The sequence below is a fragment of the Gallus gallus genome, chromosome 5 (assembly GCF_016699485.2).
Source record: "Gallus gallus isolate bGalGal1 chromosome 5, bGalGal1.mat.broiler.GRCg7b, whole genome shotgun sequence".
Lineage (NCBI taxonomy): Eukaryota > Metazoa > Chordata > Aves > Galliformes > Phasianidae > Gallus > Gallus gallus.
In genome coordinates, this window is record NC_052536.1 from 13,230,338 (window position 1) to 13,254,318 (window position 23,981).

Below are 23,981 nucleotides of genomic sequence, written 5' to 3' on the forward strand. Positions count from 1 at the left end.
AAAAAAAAAAAAAAAAAAAAAAAAGGCAAAAAGAAGTTGTTAAACACACTGCTTTGTGGCATGCTCCACAGTATGAAAAAATCCCAAGCATTCAGTTGAGCTGTCAGCAGCTCTGTTTGACTTTTCCATGTGGTCTTTGAACTCAGACCTGGACAGTTCACTCACCTCCTCCCCACAGCCTCCCTCCTCCCCCACTCTGCTTGCAGCTTGCTGCCTCTTGCTTCAGGAAGATGCTTCCTTGGAGAGGGAAGGTTTGTATGCACCACCCCCAATTCCATCTGCAGCCCCTCCGGGTCAAGCCGTACAATTGAACTTGTGTACTCTCAGCTGAACTCCAAAGAAAGCGCACCCCTCTCCCTGAAGAACTCCTTCAGCCCCTCCCGTGACATCTCCATCAGCACCCACAGGGACTGGAGGTGGCACATGGTCCAAGCAGACACCCTGCTGCTCTCCCTGCTCCCACAGTCCCGACTCCCTCAGCCAGTACCGCTTTTCTCCCAGTTGCTCCTGCACGGGACAGCCCGGATCCCTGAAGCTACACCAGCCAAGGACCTGCCTGACCTGCATCGAGTTCTCTGCAGGGAGACCCAGTCCATCTTCAAACAGAGCTGCAGCTACTTACACAGCGTCAACTGAATACTGAACAATATCAAAAACACGGTACAAGGAAAGAAAACAGAACTGAAATGCTTAATGGCATATTTATACACATTTATCAACAGTCAACGAAAAAGGCGGCGAGTTACACATCCATTCTGTATGCTGACAATCCTGATGCACATAAATGTAAACACGCATGCTTGGCCGATGCATACATCTATAGCCACAGAGTAGATGACCTGAAGGAGCTACGCTGGGGAGCCTGGAAGGGGTTACCTACTGCAAACCCGAGCCTCATTCTCCACGTGCACAAAGTGGACATTCAGGGCAGTGTTGCTTTAAGGCTGTTTCTAAGGCTGAATCTTTTCTCCTCCAAACCCCCTCAAAACAAAGGTCTGTTGAAGCACGTCCTCCTCTTACCTAGCGCAATTTTATATATTTTTCTCCCTCTATATAATTCTTAAAGGCCCTATATACTAAAAGGCAGGAATGGGAAGGGGGTGAGCGGAAGGGGAGAAAAGCCACTGCAGGGATCAGCTTGCCCCACTGCAGGAATTTCCTGTTCCATTTTGGCACCCACGTGCCACGGACAAGGTGCTCATACTGACAACAACTCTCCCTCCTCATCTGATTTGGAGCTCCTTCCTGCAACGTGAAGGTGAGAGTGAAATCCTCGAAGAAACAGAAACATTCCTGAAGTGAGGAAGTCGACTGCAAGTTCTACATCCTCCCCTTCCCTGCTTCGATGTGGCAAAGAGCTGAGAGATGCTAAGATTTCCAGCTCAGGTGCCCATTTGGACTAAGGAAAAGGTTTTGCTTAAAAATATATATCTATAGAACTATACATATAGATCATCTTTTTAGAGACACTCTGATTTTATTACATAGATCCCGGGTCACTCCTCCCCTCTATGTACACGAGTGGCATACAACAGAAGCCACATGCATCTAATTGGCAACCAGCGCTTACCAGAGCACAGGAAACTGTCTGACTGGTGCAATAAGCCTGAATTCCCTTGTTTTGGTAAGCTAATCTCTAGGTACTGTAACTGAAAATGAAAGGTCTTAAGAGAGAAACAATTTCTTAAATTCTTCTTTTTGTTGTTGTTGTGGTTGCAAAAATCAGGCTATGAACTTTTCCCAGCAATGCTACAGAGTGCGGCAATATGCTATAAGCAGGGAAAACTTCACTGAGCAAAAGAGTGATGCAAAGATGACATTTTAAAGCGTATACGTATACAGCTGGGAACCCCTTAAGTCACCCTGCAGTGTGTAAATATAGGATTTTTAAGGTTAAGGACTTTTTTTTTCTTCTTTTTTACAAAAATCTTGCTTTTTTTTCCCCCCAATATCGTTTGTATCTAAGCATCAGTTGGAAAGCTCTGTACAATGCTAGATTTGCCCCAGAAATTTATGTCTATAAACATTCAGTGAGGTTTAAAGAACAAATAATAGAACAACTTAGTTTTCAGGAAGTTCTATTAAAAGAACCAGGACTCAATTCACCCCCAGCCACTGACCCTTTAGCGTGACAGATCACTGGAAATGAGCCGATTTGTAAAGTCAGAGCTCATAGAAAAACAACCAAAAAAAAAAAAAAAAAAGCCATAAAGATCTTCCACTGTCAGAGAGTAAAAAAAAATGTCTGTGTGAGCTATGGTAAGAGTTTACCTAGCGATGCAAACGGATCCGATAGGAGCATTCACCTCCATCTCCTCGGGACACATCGCACCCGGCCAACCGGGGCTACTCCCCTTCCTCTCTCCTGGGCTTCCCAGACAACAGTGTGGAAAGGCTTGGAGTTAGGATGATGGTAGGAAAAGAAAACAGATGACCCAAAAAAGCTAAATCCGGCTTCAGCATCAAACTGTGCATATATAAAAATAATAATAATTAAAAAAAAAAAAGTCTGTGTTGAAAGAGTAAAAATCAAGGCAAAGATTTCTGATAACAGGCTGCAGCCTTCTCCTCTGTACATCCTCCACCACTGCTATTCATGAATTTTGGGGCTGGGGAAGGGGGAGGAAGGAGTAGATCTGCTACAGCAGCTTTCCCTATCACACAAAACTGATGTGTAACTAACTGAGCCACAAGGATACGGGAAAGTTTTATTTATTAAAAAAAAAAAAAAAAAAAAAAAAGTACTTCAAAATAAAAATGATAAGTACTGCATGGTAATATTGGAAGTATTTATATACATTGTTTTCTTTGTCTTTTGTTGAAATGTCTCCCGGTCACTTGGTGGCACTTGGGGTCCCCTCCAGCGCCGTCAGCCCTGCTCCCCCCTTCCCCTCCCCGCTCTCACGCCTCAGTAGACGGAGCTGTTCCTTATGCCGCAGCACAGCACCATGCTCAGGATCATTTCGAAGATCTGTCAGGAGACACAAAGCCACCGGTGAGGTGCTGATCCCCAAGACGTGGAAGCTCCCCTCTCTCGGAGCTAGGGATTAAGACATTCTCATGTTCCACACTCTCCAAGTAAACACTCGCATGTCAGAGACAAGGCACAGATGTCTCTGCTGCCATTTCTTCAGGGAACTGGCCAATTTGAGATAAGATCCCCAATGCCACCGAGCATCAGGGCGCAAATTCCTTCCTGCTGCAGGACCCCAGAGCACAGGCATCGCAGCACAAGGAAGGAGTGGGTTCGGAGGCTTCTGGAAGGGCCTACGTGCAGACCCCACTGGCTGGGCACCCACCCCCAACAAGATACTGGGGGCACGAAGCCTGCAGTCCTGCTGTGTTCCAGAGTGGCTATGGTGCAGAGGGCTTGTACTGCATTGGGTCTGTTGGGTGGGGATCCAGCTTCCCACTTCCCATCCCCGCCATGGCAATGCTTACCATGATCACGGCAACCACGATGGCAGCAATACCGATCAGGTACAGCTTCCCAGAGAAGAGCTCGTCGATCTTTTTGTGGCAGTTTTCCTCACGCTGAAGCAGAGAAACACCACAGTCAGCACCTGCTGTCCTCCCACCTTCCCCGGGCATCCAAAAAAGCACTCTGAGGTCCCTGCTTTCCCCTTGTCGCATTCATGTTTATGGGTCCTGGCTCTAGGACTCCCCACTGGACATCACTGCTCTGTGAGCTCCTCAAGCAGGAACAGCACATGGAGTACTGACAGGAACCTCTGATGTTCCTCCACACAGTCTCCAAATAAACAACAGCTCTACTCTGTATCCAGATCCCAAATAAAGCCCCAGCTTGCTGTGGCAGTGCTGAGGGCAGAGCAGTCAGTCCTACCTTCAGCAAGCCTTTCAGTAAGTCCTTCGAGCACAGGTCATCTCTCCACAGAGGAGTGAGCGTTCCAACCATAGTATCAGGACCACAGCAGTCCAACTGCAAAGAGAAGAAAGATTAGAAGACAGCAAACCCTCTCCTGCAAAGCTCTCCTCACCGCTCAGCATCTCCAAAAGCCACCCAAGACTTTGGAGGCATCTTGGTTGCCGGATGGGGTGCGGAGGGGGAAGGAGAGGAAGGCAAGAGGAAGAAACAACTCTCCAAATTCAACTTTTCTCTTCACATGCAGGGCAGCTGCTTCCTACGGTGACCCCAGACGTGTCTGGCCTCATATCCTGGAGGAGAATGAATACAGCTCTCTCCAGAGTTTGCTTCCTGCTGAGCAGAGGAAGTCTCGAATGTAGCCCCTCAGAACGACGTTTGTCTTCTACTGAGTTTTACGTGATTGAGAGTGCCGAGGTAAATTAAAAGCAGTTTTGTTAAAGCTCAGGCCACACTTCCTCACACAGTGTGAAGGACAGAATATGTAAGAAGGTGCAGCACTGTTACTCGGCACCTAAGAGGTAGCCTTACAGGCTAGGGCCTGAATGAAGCATCATCTGCTTTGGACACTGCTTTTCCTATCCATTTCTGTGACCAGAGCTTCTCCTCCTTCCTCCCACATTCTCGTCTCCTCTGCCTGCAAGGAAATTCCTACGCAGAGGAGCTTTTTTTTTTTCCACAGAACTTGGAAAGCAGGCAGCAAAAGCCTAGCAAGAACAGACATGCTTCACCTCAATCCTAAGCACTAATAACACAGTGTCGTTCTCACTCCCTGCCCTGCAGGTGAATTTACTGTCTCTTTCTCCTTGGGGAGCACTTTAAGTACAGTGTGGTGTGACAGACCCCGTTCCCCAGCAGTTGCCTCGGCCAACCGTGTGCAGCTGGAGCACAGCTCAGTGCCTCACCGTTTCATGGAAAGTCTTCACCACAGCCTTCCCGTTGCTCGAGTCCGAATCCGCCATGAGCGCCTGTTGGAACGCTTGGTCGTAGAACTGCTTCACGTCTTTGGCTATCTAGGAAAGACCAGAAAAGCTTCCTTTCAGCCTGAGGAGAATAAGGAAATCCATCCAGCAGGTTCCCCCACACGGCACTCACAGGCAGTGCTGTTTTAATAGGTTTGGACCCTTTTTATTATGGAGAAAGCCTCGTCTGTCATGGGGCAGGACGTCCCCCATCCTGTAATGGCTGCTGGAGAATTAACAGCCATGCCCCAGCTCTGCCAGCTGGCCTGGTGGACTGCACCCACCCACCAGCATCTGCTCTGCAAGGCGAGAAAAAAAAGAAAGACCACCAAGAAAAAAAGCCCAATTCATTTTCAGGGAAGTTGACCTCATGGCTTCTCCTCCAACGCTTCCCAATAATTTGGGAGGGTGATGAAAGGAGGACAGGCAAAAGAAAAAAATATGGGCAAGGACGGAAAGGAAAATGCTTTCCAGAACACCTCTTTTTGCAGCACGTGCTGGGTTAGCACACAAATAAAGGGACTGCAGCAAAAAGGAGCACCATTTCAATCACTTATCCCAGCATTTCTCCATAATTACTCAAAAAATTGGCTTTGGAGAGCAGTACTCCCTGATTATGGTACAGGGGTACGGGAAAAAAACAAAACAAAACAAATAATCGCTTCTTGATCCTGTAGCTAAAGCAGAACTGACGTGGCAGGGCCAGGGTCAGACTGCCTGCGATCCCATGGAACAGCATCTTGTGCCTGCTGCACTCGGAGATGCTGTCCCCCAGGGTGTTGGCCAGGCAGACTTTCTGCCTTGTCCACCTTGAGTGTCCCCTCGGTGCACCCAGCTCTTCCCTCCCAGCCCACGAGACGCACACACACAATACTGGGGAACAGCCAGCTGTCAGAGGCTTCCAAGCAGCTTGCTTATCGTGGCTGGAAAAGCCAACACGCAGCTGCCCCACCCATTTCAAACAGTGAAATTCATTGTGAGTGGCTGCAGTCATTGCTTTCACACGGGCAAATCCTAAGTTTCTCCCATACCCTGGAGCTTTCCACCCGCACGCAGAGCAGCAGCCACAGCCCTCCTCACCCCGCCTCCATCTTGCTGTGCTGCTTCACTCACACATCTTGGACTGCTCAGGATTCACAAACCAACATATGCAAAGGTGAATTTGCTTGGGAACAGCACACTGTCTGCACAGCAGTACGTTAAGCCACAGAGTTTATTCTGGTGAAATCATGCTCTCGGTGCAAGGGTGTTTCCATCCACAGCCCTGAGCTGTGTAAGAGCTGAGCAGGCCCCACCTTCTGCTATGGCATGCATTACTTGCAAACTCAAATTCGCTCCCCACCGCTGGCAGCCAGGAACTGTTTCTAACCCGGCCCTTGTGCCTGCACAGCCTCCCCATCCCACAGCCACAGGACGTGGAGCTGCCTTACCTGGTCTTTGTTGACAAACCCCCAGATTCCAGCTGCAACCTCACAGGCAAACAGAATCACCAGGCAGGTGAAGAACTGCGGAGACAAAGTGGGAGAGGGATGCTTAAGCACAGCTGTACAGGCTGAAGAAGCAGTAAGGTGGGAGGGGTGCACAGCAGCACTTCTGATGGAGGAGACCTTAGCAAGGTCTCTCACACACTTATCTAAAACACATCATCCTACAAGCTATCGAATGCCACCCCATTCCCAAGTTCCCTACTGGCACGGCTGAAGAGCAGTAACCAGATCCCCCTCTACCCCCCAGAGACAGCAGGCTCATGGATGCCCCACGTATCACAAAACCAATTGCTGCAGGAACACCCAGCCAGTCCTCCCACCCTGCCCAAGGGTAGGAGCTGCCAATGCAGGGTTAAAAGTACATTTTGGCTGCTGAGGAGCTGCAGGGCGTCAGAGGATGATTAACGGCCAGCTCTCTCAGCATTCTCAGCCCTGCAAAGCTACTGCAGTTTTTTGAATAAATATAAAAAGTGATGTCCTCCCACAGCCTCGCCCTGTTGTTGCAGCTCCCACACACCTCCCTGTCACCACACCAAGCCTTCTTCCTTCTCCTGATTTGTATCTCAGAAACACACTGTGGTGGTCAATCCATCAGACTGGAATGGTGCTGCAGGGAGGGTTCACTCTCATGGTGGTACCCTCTGAGGAAGGGTGGCTTGTTCAGCCCAGATCAGGGGATCCAGCATTCTGCAGGCACAGTTCCGCCAGCTGCAGAGCACCGTGGGTACAGCTCCACACCATGGCACATGGAGGTGCTCCTGGCTGGGTGATGGAGGTCTCTGGGTCATTCCTGCAGAGCACCCTAAGTATGCTGCCCTATATGACCTTGGAGCCCAGTGGGAGCGCTGGCCAGCAGGAAGGGCCATCAGAAAGCACCTCCAGCCTTCTCCTGGCAGGCCACAGTGCAAGCACATGCGTGCAGCACCCAGCAGCTCGAGCTGCTAATTTCAGCCAAAGCAGACGGCTTCCCCATTGGGCTGCAGGTACGTCGTACCATCTGCCCTCCTAATCCTCTTTCCAACTTCAAGAGGGTACAAGGGGTAATTCAGGTTCTGTAACTGCTCACGCTAACATAAAAAAAAACAAACCAAAGCTGTCAGGCCTTGCTGCAACCATCGCTATCAGATTTGTGCAGGGGCTCCTCCTATTCCTGGTAGCACTGATAAAGCCTGCAGCAAAACCCTGTTCTCATCCACCAATGTACAAAAGTGCTTTATAAAAGCTGATGAGAACCCCCTCCTTAGTGCCAGTGTGGATACAGAAGCAGCCTGAGGGTAAGCAATCTGTGGAGCAAGGGGAAGAAAGCTCTCGTTCCTTCTGTCCCATCAGAGTCTAAACCCATGGGTCACAATCTTCCACACTGGTGGCATCTTGCAACCAGAGCACTCCTGAGGCTGGCAGCCCCTGCCTGGCAATGTTACAAAGCCTGGCACCTGGTCTGAAGCTGAACTGCATGTGAAAACTTGCTGCAAGTACCTGCATGTGCCTCTATGGAGGCACAAGTTTTTGGTGTGGCTGCACTTTGTGCAAATGAGCTCACCCCGTGCCAGGAATCCAAGCTGCTGCCTGACATCAAGGACACCTGTAGCTCTGCAGCACTGGGTTTCGCAGGGTTTACCTTGACAATTTCACTAAGATATTATGGGAAACCTTCATTGTTTCCTAGTCCTAACAGGCAAAAACATCAAGATCTGGAATCTCCACAGCAGCCCCAAAACCAATCCAAGGGGATGTAGGGTAGGAAAGAGATGACACAGGGACCACTTGATGCCACATTGCTGGGCAGCAGCCAAAGCACCGAGCCTTACCGTCCCCAGAAGGCACTGCGACTCCTGGATTGCACCGTAGCATCCCAGGAAGCCCACGAACATCATGACAGCACCAACTGCAATCAGGATGTAGATTCCTGCAAGGCAGAGCAAGAGGTGAGGGTGTTAACACGGGATGATCTGGGGGAGCATCTCACTGTGACCAGGCATGCTGGCTGCCCATTGCTGCTAATTTCAGGTGTGCATAATTAAGTCCTGGGAGACAGAGGAGCAGAGGCAGAGTTGGACGTGGCAGCAGCAAAGCCACTGCATCTCACACTGCTTGCTGCTCCACTGACACTGACATCCTCAAGTGCAAACCTTCCCTGGAGGAAGCAGTCCACTATTCTTCCTCCCATTAAAATAAAAGTTATCACTGTCAGCAAGCATCTTTGGGGTGACTTTGCCCACAGAGATTCCCTCAGCCTGAGCCAACCCTCACTGCTCAGTGGGATGCTTGCACCCAGGCAAACCACACAACATACGGGAGAGTCAGACCTCAGAGTGCTCCAAGTAGGTAACACCAAAGCTTTTAAAAGCAACCACTCCCAAAATTGCTTGATCAATGATAGGAAGAGGGCATAGCGGGGAGGAGAAAGGCACTGCAGCACCCTGAAAGCTGTGGTATAGGAATTCCCGTGGCACCCTATTTTAAATACTTCAGCAGAGGAAGTAAAGATGATGAGTTAGCATATCTTTTTAAACAAGCAACAGGGCATATGGTCTGTTTATATTGGACATCAGACAAATATTTATCCCACCGCAAAACTAACGGGAAAGTGTTGCTTAAGAATCTCATTTAATACAATCTAGCTTTTGTTTATTAGAGACCCTTCCACAATGAAGTTTTCTTTAGTTCAGCTTACTAAACTCTCACAGCAAACTTGCTTCCCAACTATTCCAAGGCTGGGACACCAGGCACGGGGTGCTGGGAAACCAAAGCTCCTTCACTCAGGAACCCAGAGCTGGGTCAATCAATGGCGAAATGCTCTCGATGGCCAAGTGTTCCCATGGCTAAGTACTGTCAGCTCGGTTGCACCTCACCTGGCTCCCCCTCCAGAAGCACTGCTTTCTCCTCATACAGCCCATAGGTTTGATGTATTTTAATTAACTAATATTCTTAAGTACTGTGGGCCTGCCATTTTGTAACTGGGTTCTACTTTCCATTGCAAAGCCATTTGTAATGGGCACGCCATCTGCAATGGGTCATTCACATGACATGAGTGCTCTTACTGACCTCACTGCAAGTGGAGTTAAGCCAAGGTAAACCTTCTAAAAAGCAAATAGACAACAACCTTGATGTGCTTAAAACCTCAGTATGGATGTACCTAAACATGGGAAAGGGTCAACTTCAGCTCCTGATCTTTTCCTTTTAAAACAAAAGCCACTGCCACACAAACACCACAGCCCACCTGGGCAGGGAAGTGTCCCCAGGACAGCCCCACTGCTGGGATCCCACATCTCTCCCTTGCTATATTTAGAGGCAGCAGGAGGGAGGAAGCCGGGTGCAAGGGAAGAGCAGTACAATGGCAAGCTGACCCAGCAGGATGTCCCTGTCATGGTGACACAGACATCCTCACCGCGACCCACTCACTGCTCCTTCCACTGCAGGCAAGGGGGCAAGTCATCGCCATGGCACAGAAGCCACCATTCCCACTGACCCCCCCCAGTAGGTGGCAACAAAGCAGATGCAACACTTCTGGAGAGCACAATGCCACAGGGAGTCAACAGGCAGCTCCCCCCTTAGGGCTATAGAAGGCTACATTCTTATATCCCTCAAAATGAATGCTGAAGGCTGAGCAAGCGTTGCCAGAACATCACTGGGAGAACAGACAGGACAAGAGCCCCTTCCTGTGCTTCATTTAAGGGTTGTGCATGAAGGGCAACTACCTTACCACAATCCCCATGTCCCATGCTGGGACCAGGCAGCCAAGACAGGGAGATGGGCCTGAGCACAGAAAGATCAAAAGCCCTCTAAAACTTGGGGGATAAAGGCCAGTTGCAGTGTGGGACACAAACAGGTGGCCCTTACAATGTCCCCTTAGAGCACTGCAGCCTATGGGGAGGCAATGAGACCTATTCAAAAACATCCACAAAATACATAACACAACTGTATGGTCTCATACAATACAAATTTCCTTGGAAATGACGCACTGAAGGTTGCAGAAGAAAACAGAAGCCAACCAAGACACCCAGCTGTATGCTCTGGATCACGTTTTCCCACACCCACTCCTTCCCCCGAGGGAAAGGGGTTGGTGACTGGTGTCTTCCTGGGTACCAGGCAGTGGGAGGACTGCTCATAGCAGGTTTGGGACAGCCCAGCCCATTTCTCAGAAAGCAGCCCGACACGTCTTAGCCCTCATTCCTGGCAGCCTGCAGTGATGACAGCCAGCGTGGGCTCAGTGTCAGCGAGGAAGGCACCTGTCATCCCATCCTGAATGACACACTGTTCCTCCGAGCACCTGGCTGGGCTTCCCCTTGCCTAAGTCTCCTCCTGATTCCAGCTTCAGGGAGGGGATTAATGCCTGTGAGCCCATCCTGGACGGGAAATGCTTCTCACTGTGGGTAGGATCCATGATCTTCAGTGTTGGGAGCAAGGGTGGGAGAGCTAAGGGCAGCACTAAATGTCACTGCTTGCTTCAGCACTGTGGTCACAATGCTGGCACCCGCAGTGTTGTAAAACCCATACCCTGTCTCTGCTGGAAAGGAAAAAAAAAAAACAATAGAAAAAGCAGAGAAGAAATAATAATTACAAAAAAAAAAACCCACAAAAAATAAAAGGAGGAACAAGCCCAGCAGAGTCCTTGTGAAATGAGGAGGAGCGGGACAAGGCAGCCCTCCCCTTGTGCAAGGCTCCAGGCAGGGGCATTCCCGAGCAGCTCCCACCTACCTCCCCCCCTTCTCTCTCAGCAGCTTTAACTCATTAAGCTAATGGAAGCCAGTCTCTTCCCCTCAGGTCACCATGGCAATGTTTCCAAAAGAAAAGAAAAGGAAAAAAAAAAAAAAAAAGGCAAAAAGAAATCTCCCCAGCATTGCACCATTCTTCGCAGGAAAGCTGGGCGGCTCTCCAAGCCTTGCCCCCCTTACGATGCGCTCCTCCTGCCCCAGGCTGCCAGGACAGGGCTCACGGAGCCTTTGTGGGGAGGGAAAAAGGGATTTTTGTTCTCATCCTCCCGCCAGAGCGGCTCCCAGGGAGGAGAATGCAAGGCTTGTGCAAGCCACCAGTGAGACTGGCAGGGCTGCGGCTGACGAACAGGGAAGGCTGGCACCATTGCTTGGAAGTGGGGAAGATGAGTCTTGGAGAACTCGATCTCCATAGCCAACAAGTCCCGACCCTGGCCCGCTTCCTTTCGACTTGAGGGTGAGACAGAGGCAGGGCGTGGGAAGTCCCTCCAAGTTGGGTTGGATGAGGAGAGGCTGTGCTGGGATATTTTTATCCACTTACTCATGGAATCAGCCCAGCAGGTCTCCCCAGCCCCACGAGCCTGAATGCCATCTCACAGTGCAAGCAGGACCAACAGTGCTTTCCTGGAAATGGTGTGAGAGGCGAAAAGCAGAGAGGGTGTGCTGGAAGATGACAACTGGGAAGCCCATTCCTTTCCCTCCAGCCCTTTTCCTAAGAGAAATGCTGCTGCTCCACAGCTGTTAATGCCTTCCAGATGGAGCAACCCTGTTGTATAGCATGGAAAGCCCTCTGGAGCCACACAGCATGCACGTGGGGTCACTGCCTTTGTGTGGGAGAACACAAGGAAGAGGAAAATGGTTCACCTTTACGAAAACAAAGGGAATGTGTGGGGAAACCCAACCAACGTCCACATGTGTACACATCCATACCCAAACTAACACCACAGGAAGAGATAACACAACCAGATTTCGTCTGTTCTGCCTGTCTGGGAAATGTTGGGTCATAGAATCATAGGACAGAGACCTTAGGTCTCAAAAGTCAGCACGTAGCCTGGAGGAGGCCTGCTGTACGTCTCCAGCATCCACAAAGCCCAGGGAGTTTTGGAGCTCCCCTTGCTCTCAGTGCACAAACAGGGAGCACGAGCAGGCTGCACCTTAGAGGCAACGAGGCTGCCTTCTGAGCCTAACCCAAATATGCGATGACACAAGTTGTTTTGCAGTTGGGTAGATCTGAACCCAAAATAACTCACTGCCGCCAACTTTAAGTCAAGATTTACTAAGCCAGCAGGGAAGTGGCCTTAAGTCAGAACCAATTTTAGCTTGCAGAGTAAATGATCCTCAGGAGCTAGTCACTGTGAAGGTATGCTGGGTTACAATTAAGCGTAAGTTGCTTTTTTAATAGAAACCGAATTCTGTGCTAAAAATACGGAAAGGTGATTATTTCCATTGTTAGAGAAATGGCATAAGCCAAATACTTAGAGGGAACTATTGACAACACGGTGTGCACTACATCTGTTATTTTAAGAATTCCATCACTATTGAAGGAGTTGATCTGTTAGCGATTAGCAGAAAGTCCGGGACCAGCAAACCACAGCCTTTTCTTCTCTTAAGGGGCTAGATAATTAAATTGTCCTTAACTGTAAATAGGCTTATTTCCAATAGAGAAAAATACGTGTACTTCCAATTGAGACAAAAACAAACAAGCAACAAACCACGTACACGTTAATTTAGCAATCACCCATTCTGCTCACTGTGCTTCAACGCCAAATGTAAGCCCTGTTTTCTACTGCTGGGTGTGTGAGCTTGGCCACTGCTCACACCCCTACCAGTCAGCCACACGTCAGGCTCTGAAGGAGCAGAGCACAAGGACTCACAGACTGGGACTCCAGGGCTGCCTGGGTCTTTCCCATGAGAGCGTCCACCCAAGACATGCTGCTGAGCCTAGCCCTGTGACAGAATGGGTTGGCCACAACTGGAACCCACACCCACGAGCACTCCTGCATGCTGGAAGGCCAGCAGGTAAACCCAGGGAAGCTCAGGTGTCCTGACCACTCCTGCACAGCTGCTAAATAAGCTTTAACGTGAGCATCAGAGTCCCTGAGGCCAGCAAAGTCTCCTGAAGGTGCAGTGCAAAGCCCAGGCTGCAGCGAGGACGCCAGCAATGGGTATTGCATCATGATCGCATGGGGATGCTTGGGGAGCCAGAACTGCCATCTTTATCAGCCTTGTTGCTAGGGGAAAAAGCCCAAACATAGAAAAGTGATGATATATTTTTTATTTGGGCAGCAATACACTTCAGGACAGCAGAGAAGGGGAAAGAAAGGGAGTGGCAGCGACAGCCTCCACGTCCAAATTTAAGTTGTTGCTGCGTGCCTGCCCGAAACCCTACACCCTCCCAGGGAGTGCTGGTGCTGCTGTTCTGGGAAGGAAACAGCAGAGGAACCACTGACAAAAAGTGAAAAGTCAGGGAAAACTTAACAGCAGCAAACCCAGCCCTCTTCCTACACCCAACGCCACATGGAAAACTACCCCAAGATCTGGACAGCTTCATGCTTGGCCCGAGGCCCAGGGATTAGGCAATGAAAGCAGCGGGTCGTGCTGCTCCTTCCCAGTTGGGAACAGCTGGGTGCACATTGCCCAGTTTGGAACGCCGAGAGCAGCCGGCAGAGAGGCTCTCACAGCGCTGCTCTTTTGAAAAAGAAGATGGTTCTTTATGCAGGGGGTCACCAGATATCTAGGAAATGGTTAGCCAGTTGTTAGCATTCAGTTAGTCAGTGCTGCGAGCTATTCTGAAGGCTGGTTGCTGATTGGCTAGCAACGTATTTCAGGACAGGTTTTTGACTGAAATCCACAACTAAAGGGAAAGGGAAAAGCAGGAGGAAACCCAGCTGCTCTCTCAGAACAGCTGCCAGCAGGGATGGCTGTGAGGCACCCAGCTCCCACCGCTGGCTCACGCTACCTCTCCGTAGGGTGACTTGCATGTGAGGGCTTCCAACCGATGTGCATGTAGCAGCATGCCCAGGCTCCCTCTGCCAGGCAAAATAACCACCACGCTCACCAATGCCAGCAGAACCCCCTAGCAAGTCAAATCACCTCAGAAATTGCACACCGTAAAACCATAAGCTTGGAAGGAGAGCAAGCACTTTCCTCTGCAGCCTCAAAAGTATGAAGTTATGGCACCCCAGAGATGCCCATCCCCAGACTCGCTGGCTCTTGGAAGCCCCAAAGCAGCTGCCCTACCCCTTGTTGCAGCGTCAGCTCTCCAGGATGGGACCTGCAGGGGGAGAGGGTTGTGGTGGCAAGTTGTTTTGCTTCTCCTTTACTTCTGGGGAGACAAAAAGCCCTGCCACAGGCTGAAGGCAGAGAGGCATCACGCCTCACTCCCCACATCCTCCTCCTCTCGGTTCTCCATTGCTGCCCAACCCCACATGCAGTATTGTTTTTCTTCTCCCAGCACACATGTGGCTATAACAAGCTTTACAAAACAGCTCCTTTTTTTTTCTGATGGGGAAGAAGGATACAACAGAAAAACCAGAAGGTAGCAAAGTACCACTCCCTCCCCCATATAAAAACCCCACTGTGCACATTTGCCCCCGCTGACTGTTCCATTGTGTTCCCCATCCCACAGCAAGGCCTGCCCAGCATTACAGCCTCCCTACAGGCCCTGGAAGCCACCAAAAAAACAGCTTGAAGGTGAAAAAAACATGTCTAGAGGCTAGTCCTGGGCTCAAGGGAGAGGTCTCCAAGGCTGGAAGACTGTGTGGTTGTTGGATGGCCGGGAGAAAGGGGGGGTGGGGGAGGTGGGCATGCCAGTTGCTGGGGGAAAAAGAGGAGTAAAAGGAGAAAAACAGAATCCCAGACTTCAGGCTGAAGAGGGCTGGCTAAGAGAGACAGCGGCTGAAAGAAACGCTTTGCTATTATTACTGCATGGAAATTACAGCCACCAGAAGGAATCCAGGCAGAGTGTTGCTGACTATAACTTTAAACAGAGCAGGAGCCGTGTGGCTGGGCTGCTTGCAGCACTGGGAGCCAGCAGGGCTGGGGGGCTTGGCTTGCTGCTGCTGTGCACTCCCCACCTGCATCCAAACAGCAAAGGGCAAGGACAGAAAGTGAATAAATAAGCTGAAAAGCAAAGGATGCTCATAGGTTTTGGAGAAGTGTCTTTTGGGACACATCCATTTGGCCTCTCAAGGAAGGAGGTGTTTGGATCAGCTCCTGGAAAGGAAAATGTTTAACTTTTTTTTTTTATTATTATTAATGTAAAACATACAAAGGGGAAATGCTTTAAATACAGCTCTGGGTACGAGGCAGGAGGGAGCAAAACCCACTGCTGCTGACAGCAGGAGCATCGCTGGCAGCCATGCACAGCTGGGCAGAAGGGCTTGGGCATGGTTTTTAAACTAAAAGAGGAGAGATTTAGGTGAGGAGAAATTCTTTCCCCAGAGGGTGCTGAGGCACTGGCACAGCTTCCCAGAGAAACTGTGGATGCCTCATACCTGGAGGTGTTCAAGGCCAGGCTGGATGGATGGGGCCCTGGGCAGCCTGAGCTGGTGGGGGACAGCCGTGCCCATGGCAGGGGTTGGAACTGGGTGGACTTGAAGGTCCCTTCCAACTCAAGCCATTCTGCGATTCTATGATACACCACTCGATGGGCAAATGGAATGTAAACAGCTACAGACAAGAAGAGGAACAGACTCAGACCTCCGCCTTCCCCTGATATACAGACACATACTTTCCGTGTCACTGATCTGAGGAGTTCTGGGACCGGTCCTCACTCCACCTGTGCAACCCACAAATGATCACCACAGAACAGGGCAATACAGAGAATATCAGGTCGGCAGCAGGTATCTCGAGCCCTCCCTTCTGCCCCCGTCCCAGCACTACTCACCGACATAGAAGGTGTTGGGAGCCTGCTTGTCACCCAGCTGCAGGTAGAGGATGTTGGTGGTCTGCGAGTCATGGCGGAGCCACAGGGCTACTCCCAGGATGATGCCCCCGGCCAGCTGCAGAGAGAGCAGAGCCACACGTTACCCATGGCCAGACCTGAACACTCAGGTAGGAGCACGACGATGACCTGTGGGTGGCTTTAACGTCCAGTTATTTCTCCCTGGCAGAGCGGACTTCCAGCAGGACTCGCTGTGCTTTCCGTGGCAGCCCCCATTCACTCATCTTAAAAAAGAGCATGTGTACAAAACGGGAAGATAACTCCTGAAAACTACAGAATTGGGTGCACAGTGTTTTTCAGAAGGGTCTGAGGTGGGTCATGGTCACACTTAAAAAAATGAACACAGATTTTGTTTAGGAAAAGTGCAAAGTCCTCAGCTGTGCGAGTGCAGCAGTGCTTAACCGAACGCACGTGGGCTGAGATTTCCAAAAAAGGCTCCTTTGCATTCAACTCAGTCTCGCTCCTCCTTAGGCCAGGGGGTGAGTTTCTCCCTTGCTGATTCCTACAAATGCCAACCAAGACTTTGTTTCGTTGGGGTGTTCCCATAGTTGGGCGAGCACACAGCCCGTGCAGAGCCCCCTGGGCAAGCTGACCTTGTGGCTCCTGGCATAAAATCCCCACCTGCACCTTTTGGGCAATTGAGGAGGGCAAAGAGGAAAGGCTTTGCTCCTCACAGTGACCACCTTTAGCACTTGTCCCCAGAGATCAACGCCACCTCCCTGCTTGCAGGCTCCCTCCACTGTGGCTCTCCCAGCCCTGGCTATGGATGTGCCACGGTGGCAGCCAGCGCCCCGGCTGGGCTCCAAGTAATGCAGCCGGCGGCATCACCCCAAATTGAGCCCAGCATTGCTTGCTCATTGTCTGAGAACATAACAAAGCCTGTGTCCACTTATCCTCTGGGAAGGAGGGGGGTGGTCCTCAGATTCATGGATGCCATTGCAAACAACCCATCTCCTGAACGTGGCAAAGAACTCGGCCACGCTTGGGATTCAGTGGGGAAGGAAACAAGAAGAGAGGAAGGAGAGCACGGAAGGGGAAACAGAGCACTGGATTGCCACAGAAAGTCAGGGTCCAGCAGAATAATGTGGGTTTTTTTTTTCCAATTAGAGAACAACCCAGAAAGAAAAGCATTTTTTAAACAGAGGACCTTCGGCTGGAAGTTTCAATCCAACAGCAGCTGCATTTCCTAAGAGCAAACGACATTCACTCACTAATGAAAACAGGATTTGGGCTACGCTGAGTAACTTTTTCCATGAAAATCATACATCCTTCTACCACCGAGCAGCACAGAATGCAACAACGGCATCTTTCCAAAGGAATGAAAACAAGAGGGAGAAAACCCTGCTGGTGTGTTGGAGTAACCCTGTGTCTGCTGGGACGTGCAGCATTTACATTGCATTGGTACTCAGAACACCCCAGTTCCCCTGGGTGCCTTCCTGGTCTCCAAGCTGCATAGCCTCAATGCCTAGATTTCCCCTTTTTTCCTGTAGGCATCCATCACCTCATGCACGCTATTGAATTCCTTTTTCCTTGTCATGCTGTTCAGACCATAAGGTCTCTGAGACTCATTGCAAACACAAACCCAGCACAGGCCTGATTTGTGTTTTTGGGGACTGCTCTAATGGGAGCAATAGTAAAAGCTTCAATTTCAGCAAAGCTCCTGCTGCATTCCTCTTAGATGTGGTTTCCACAACATGACCCCTCTAACTGACAGTCCCCCTGTGCTCGTGCTTTTTCCTGCCTTTATTTTACAAATAATATTAAAAATCCAGAAAAACCTCATAAGAAAAGAAAATACAAAGACAACACCTCCTCCACCCTCCTCCTGCCCAAGGAGCTGTTCCTGGGCTTTACACCCCAAAGGGCACAGTGTACTGGCATAGAAGGGCCGACCATGGCACTTCTGCTGTTTCCTCTTTGCTGCTCTGTTCCAGCTTCCTGAGATTTACTGCTTCTGCCTCGGACAGCCAGGCTTTTCTAGCTGGATCCTGCCTACCCGAGATGTGTCCGAGGCTGCTAGCTGGCACAGGGGGAATGGCAACCTCCTGAGACACACAATCCAGGAGATGGGGCATCACTTCATTGTGATAAAGAAGCAAACTGCCACGCTTTAAGAGCATAAGGCACATTCCTCCTCTTGCCGTGAACATCGGGAATCCCTATACCAGATGATGCTTGTGCACACGAGGATGTGTATCACTCTCAGTTTTTCTGCTGTTACCACCCTTCTTCCTCCTGCTGCCTTTCTCCACCCCTCTCCCCAATAGCTTTCCTAGCAGGGAGGAGAAGGAGAAAGAAGCAGCTGTGGCTATAGGGCTCCTTGACCAAAGCGCAACAGACATCCTGCAGCCCGGCCCCAAGGAAAAGAACGGTTACGTCGGTGCTGGTGTTTCACAATGCTGTATTTTTAGCAGTGCAGCTTCCCATGGACGTGGCTGGCCCTCCTGCTGGGACACCACCTTCCTCACTCAGTCTGAGGCATGGGGAGCGAGGGCATGGAAGGATGAAGCAGCTCACCACGCAAGCAGACAAGAAGTGATTGATAAATCAGGGTTAAATGTAAGCAGGGGAAGTGACTTAAATCAGATAAGGGAAGATACAATTCAACTGAACAAAGCCACTGAGCTTAAAAATCTTCAATGAATTTGACACAGGCACTTGCAAGCCAGAACACTTCTTTTGGAAAGTAGAGATGAGACCTTTCCATCATCTCCTGATATCATCATCTCCGGTGGCTGACGAAGGTCAGGCCACGTGGCTAAAAATGGGCAGGCTAAGTATGTTCAGAAACTGAGGCAAAAATGAAGCAGAAAGACCCGTTTTCTTCATGCACGGGACGAAGGCAGCGTTCTGTCCATGCTCTGCCTGGAGCAGCTCAGCCATGGCCACTTTCCAGCAGCCGCTATTAATAGAGCAGCGGAGCAGGACCAAGTTCTCCACTGGTGCCTATAGTTACCAGCCCAACAACACTGTGAGGCCCTTCCAAACAGACCCAGAGGAACACTCCCGGAGTAGCGGTAGGCTGGGTGCCAAACACAGCCCAAGGAGGAGGAGGGGAAGGGCGAGAGCCCCGTGTCCCCGCACACTGGTGGGGCATCTGCTTCAGGCACTGGCACCCACCAGCAAGGGTTAATCGCCCCAGCAGTACAAGAAAACACTTTCAGATACATCTTTAGAATCAGTTTGGCCCACACACATCAGTGTTTAGCTCCACCAGTAATACAACTTCTTTCCCTTTTTAATAACACACACCCACACAGCGCTTTCCATCACGGCATCAAAGTGCTCCTAAGGCGTGTATGCGCTCTCACAGGAGGTGAGCGTTATGGTGTCTGACAGATGAACCACAGGAACACGGCAGCCCCTCAGCTGGCAGCGATGCTCCGACCTCGGGCAGCGAAGGCAGGTAGTGCCATGGGACGGAGCACTGTTTCAATGAGCTCCTGCAGGCAGACACCAAAGGGCTCACAGGTACGGTTATGTTCACACAATAGCCCAGAAACATCACAGCGAGATGCCGCCGAGGCACGTGGAAATACGCTGCACTGTGCATTCCCAACACGTCACTACAGCAAGATGCTGGCAAAGACTTCTGCCCACAGTGTTTCCAACACTGCGATTCCCAGGGAGACCGAGGATCAAAACATAAACCCCACTGCACTGGAAAAGCCTGTGACACACTGTGACTAACGCTGTTTAAGCAATTTCCAGTCCAGGCATGCGTGTGGGGCTGCAACTCAAACAAGACTCAAACTGTTTCTACGAACTTGCTAGGCTGCTTCTGAGCAGAGCCTTTGGGCCCTGCACCACACCAACCTCCATCTCTCTCACTGGGTTTCCATTCCTTATTTTAAACCTCATTTAAAGCCTTGCTGTGACGGGGGGAACGAGCCCTGAAGCATGACCGTCCCCATGGGGCTGCCACCGAGGGCTGAGGAAGTGCAGGCTTGCCACCTTCCTCAGTGTCACCAAATGTCTGCATGAGTGATTTGCAAGCTGGCAGTCAACCAGCAGAATTTCCCCAGAATTGTTAAGAGAATACTCAGCAACTTCACCTGCTCTTGTAATGCACGGTCTTCCACTTTCGCATTCCCCCTGTGCTCCTCCTTTTCATGCCCACCCATACCACAGACAACTCAGCACGCGTAGGAGAAAATAGCTATGTGTACATGGAAGGGAGGATGGAATCACAGAACCATTATGGTTGGAAAAGACCACTAAGATCATCTAGTCCAACCATCAACTTGTCACCACCATGCCAGAAGCGAGCTCTTTGAACCAGACCCCTCACCGGAGCAAGTGGTGGTGTGCTGGGCCTGGAGGGCCATGTTAGCTGATGGGCCGGTTGAGAGCAGGCTGATTCCTCTCTGGTTACGTTTAATCACGTTTTGAAAGACCTCTTGGGCCTCCCTTTGGCCTCTCAAGGTATATAAAAGTGGCTCCGGCCCAATGTGCCAGCCCCAACCTGGACCACACTGAGGCCCTTCCATCAGCGACACCTCAGGGCCTGAGCTTGGCAGCTTGCTCCACGGCCACCTGATAACCCAGCACCCTTTGCCGACAGCTGGCCATCTCCCAAAAGTCACCGCTCCCTGTGGCTCTCAAATATCACATGTATGCTGCCTAATTCAGCCATGCAAGAAAAAACAGAAACGGGGTTCAAGTATTTCTACCAAGCTTTCAGGCCAAGCTTGTGGTGCACAAAACCTTTCCTTTATTATCCCTGTGTTCTGTCAGTGGGGTGAGGCTCTCCTGGAGCTGCCTTTGTCCTCTTCCACCACCCTAACGATGTCTGCCCACTTTCATCACACTACAACCCAGCACAACTCTACTGGAGGTGCCACAGGTCTTCTGGAGCTTCAGAAAGCTCTGAGCAGCCTCAGGACTCTCCTTCCCAGTACCCTTCAGCACACACGAGCAATGTGCAAGCAATCCTATGTGTGCTCCCTGGCCCAGCTGCACGCCCCAGCCAGCAAAACAGCCCGGTTCTTCCTAAAACACAAGCACAAGGCAAAGAAAGCCCCAAGAAGAGAGAAATCTCAGGCAGAGGAGGCTGCCAAGGCGCTTAGGGCAACTGGTGCTGAAGCAACATTGTACTTTTGCTTCCCAACACGGCGGCTTTGTTATGCCCCCGCACCGCTACGGGGGTGTCCGTTTATTTACACCCCAGCAGGACAATTGGGCCACTTCAAAAAGTTATCAGCTTCTTTCTTACTTGTTAACACAGCTAAGGCTTAGAATTACTTCCTTTCCTCCCCCGGAGCGAGCTGCCTTTTTGCATGCGGCCAAGCCCCGGTGCCTGCCAAGCTCCCTGTTTTGCCTCGCATTTGCTTTCGACTCAGTGCCAAGCACACAACAAGCAACAGAGCAGTCCCACAGCCCTTGCATACCAAGCGGCTGGCACCAACACCACCCCGAGTTCCTCATCCCACATCTCCCAAGGGCTGGAACACCCACATAGCTGCCCTGCCAGCAGCCTGAGCACCCCAGGATAAGCCCTTCGGCGCTGCTTCCTCCCTCTGAAGATATCACAGGTCTTCACGATGGGTTAGTGACCAAAGCATCCACCACCCATAGATGGAGGCATTAGGCTTGCTGCTCACCGCAATGATGAGGCGCTAAACCTTACAGTTCCCCTCGACTCCCGCTAGCGGAAAACCAGAAGGGTCTGAAAGCCATCAGACCTGTTGTTTGGCCACCCCAGAGCCTGCCAGCCTCATGAAAAGCATTGGTACAGGAAGCAGCCCCATGAATCAACTGCTGGCTGGCAAAGTCCCGGGCAGCACTTTGCAGAGCAGGCACCAGAAGCCATAAAGGGAAGGAAAATGGATCTGGCATTGCCCTTTAATTAAAAAGGATGGTTTACTAAGAGTTAGGTATACAGCACAAGTAAGGGAGCCTGCCCAGGAACAGCAGCAGCACAGGGCCCTCCTGTATCCTTCCTGTCCCCACGGGACCCTTCCTTTCTGCATCCACACTTTTGCAACAAGAATGGCAGGAAGCTAGGAGCAGGAGGGAAGCAAAGCCCCCGGATAGGCACCGAGGCTTGTGGGGGAGCAGCCCAGGGAGGCACAGCCCCGTCCTGCCGCCTAGAGAGGGAGGAGGACGGTCCCAGCTCATCCTGCAGCTGGCACAGCGTCGGATATCAATTAATGCCACTGTCGTCACCGCTCGTCAGCCTTCCTCGGTCACTGCTATGTGAGAAGCAAGGCAAAGCACAGTCTCAAACCAGGCTGGATTGGGGAGCGTCTCCACTGCTCCCTGACGCGTCAGCGCCTGACCCAGAATTGGGGAAAAACGGGCAGGGACGCTAATGGTGACCTTCCTCCCCCGCAGGAGGACCCGCTGCCACCACCGTACCCAGGCAGACGAATTATTCCACGAGAAACTTTCTCAGGAAAGCAAACCTCAGCACCCTGGGAACATCCGCCGGCTCCACTAAGTTCCCAGAGGCAGCGCCCAGCCCTACCTCCAGGTCCGCTCCAGGCTGCGAGGGGCAGCACCGGCCCCAACCTCCCCCGCTTTACGCGTCCCCTCCGCACGGGGGGCGGCTCAGCCCATCCAGCCCTCAGCAACCGAAAAACCCAGGGGCAATGAGGCGTGCGGGGAGAGGACAGCGAGCCGAGCAGAGCCGAGCCGAACCCCCGCCCTTGTGCCGAGGATCCGCATACGTAAAAATATATCCATCTACGCGAGTATATATAGACGTGCCGCGTGAATAAATACATAAATAAATAAAGCTGCGTTTGCCACGCATAAAAAAAAAAAAAAATAGCAAAGGATAAACGCTCCCCGCCGACCAAAACCCTGATAGCAGGGTGCAAAGCGCAACACGGGGGCTGGTTGGTTGGTGGGGGGGGGGGGGAAGGAATGGAAAAACCCCGGCTCTAGCAGGACGTGCAGCCCAACCGCCCCCGCCGCGCTGGGGCTCACCCAGAAGATGAAGTTGAAGACGAAGAGCAGATATTTGATGCACTTGGTGCAGCCTTCCACCCCCATGGCGGCTTCGGCGGCGGCAGCTCCCGGTCTGAGGCCAAGCTGGGCGGTGGCGGGGAGGGAGAGGAAGGGCCGCCCCCTGCCCCCTCCTCCCGAGGGGCGGGGTCCCTCTAAAGCAAAGGTTTTTCTTTTCCCTTTCCCCGTTCTTCTTTGCCCCTCTGGTAGCCTTCCCACCCCCCGCACCTTTTTCCCACTTGCTCTTCCACTCAAACTCACCCCATCTTCCCAAAAGATCACCCCCAAATTGCACAGAAGCACTTACCGTGCTTGCTTTGCTCCTTTCCTCACCCATCTGGGGGTATTTCAGGGCTCACCATCCAAGAGATCTGTGTCACACGTGCTGACATTTTTAGCATCCCTCATGTTGCAGCTTGGAAGTTTAATTTTAAAAGGCAAAAAGCAGCACCGCAGAACCAGGAGAAGGTTTCCCCATCTTCCAAGCTAACCCCACTTTGGTTCCTCTGTGCATCCCTGCTCTCACCCCGCTGTGCATCCAGCAGGCACGGTTGCTTCTTTTAGGGCTGGGATACCATGAAGTCAGAACAGAACTCAGAACACAAAAGCCTGATGGAGGGCAAGACCTTAAATGTCTACAAGAAAGAAAAAATAGAAGTGAGTTCAGGTGCTCAGACAGCACCCCTGGTGCCTGCTGAACCCTGCTTTGCCCTCTGCACCAGCTGTGCACCCAGTGAGGACTGAGGCAGAACAGAAGCTGGCCCAGTTCCTCAATTACTAGCACTGAGTGCATCCCCAATTGTGGGCTTGTCATGGATGCATAAACCCTTTGTCTCTAAGCCCCATTCACTCATTTGGCCTTACCAATGAAGCTGGAGGCTCACAGGGGTATTCATGCACTAGCTGATAGACCAAATTGTTGGCTATTCGGTGTAATCCTGCCTGGATCCAGCTCGTTGATCCAAAGGATAATGACGGGATCCCAAATTTGTTCCCCTGCTGTGACACAGGACCCCACAGTGCCTTGCTTTCTGCCCGAAA

At 51.1% G+C, this 23,981-nt stretch overlaps 1 protein-coding gene across 1 annotated transcript; it reads right to left on the reverse strand.

The window, feature by feature from the left end:
- CD81 (CD81 molecule) lies at positions 1-23,018 on the reverse strand. Its single transcript, NM_001030339.3, has 8 exons — positions 22,923-23,018; positions 15,933-16,047; positions 8,141-8,238; positions 6,276-6,350; positions 4,789-4,896; positions 3,845-3,940; positions 3,442-3,534; positions 1-2,971 (listed from the first exon to the last, which is right to left on the reverse strand). Exons 1-8 carry the CDS (start codon positions 22,986-22,988, stop codon positions 2,909-2,911), a joined length of 714 nt encoding a protein of 237 aa, NP_001025510.3. The 5' UTR covers positions 22,989-23,018; the 3' UTR covers positions 1-2,908.
- Between the last annotated feature and the right edge of the window lie 963 nt (positions 23,019-23,981).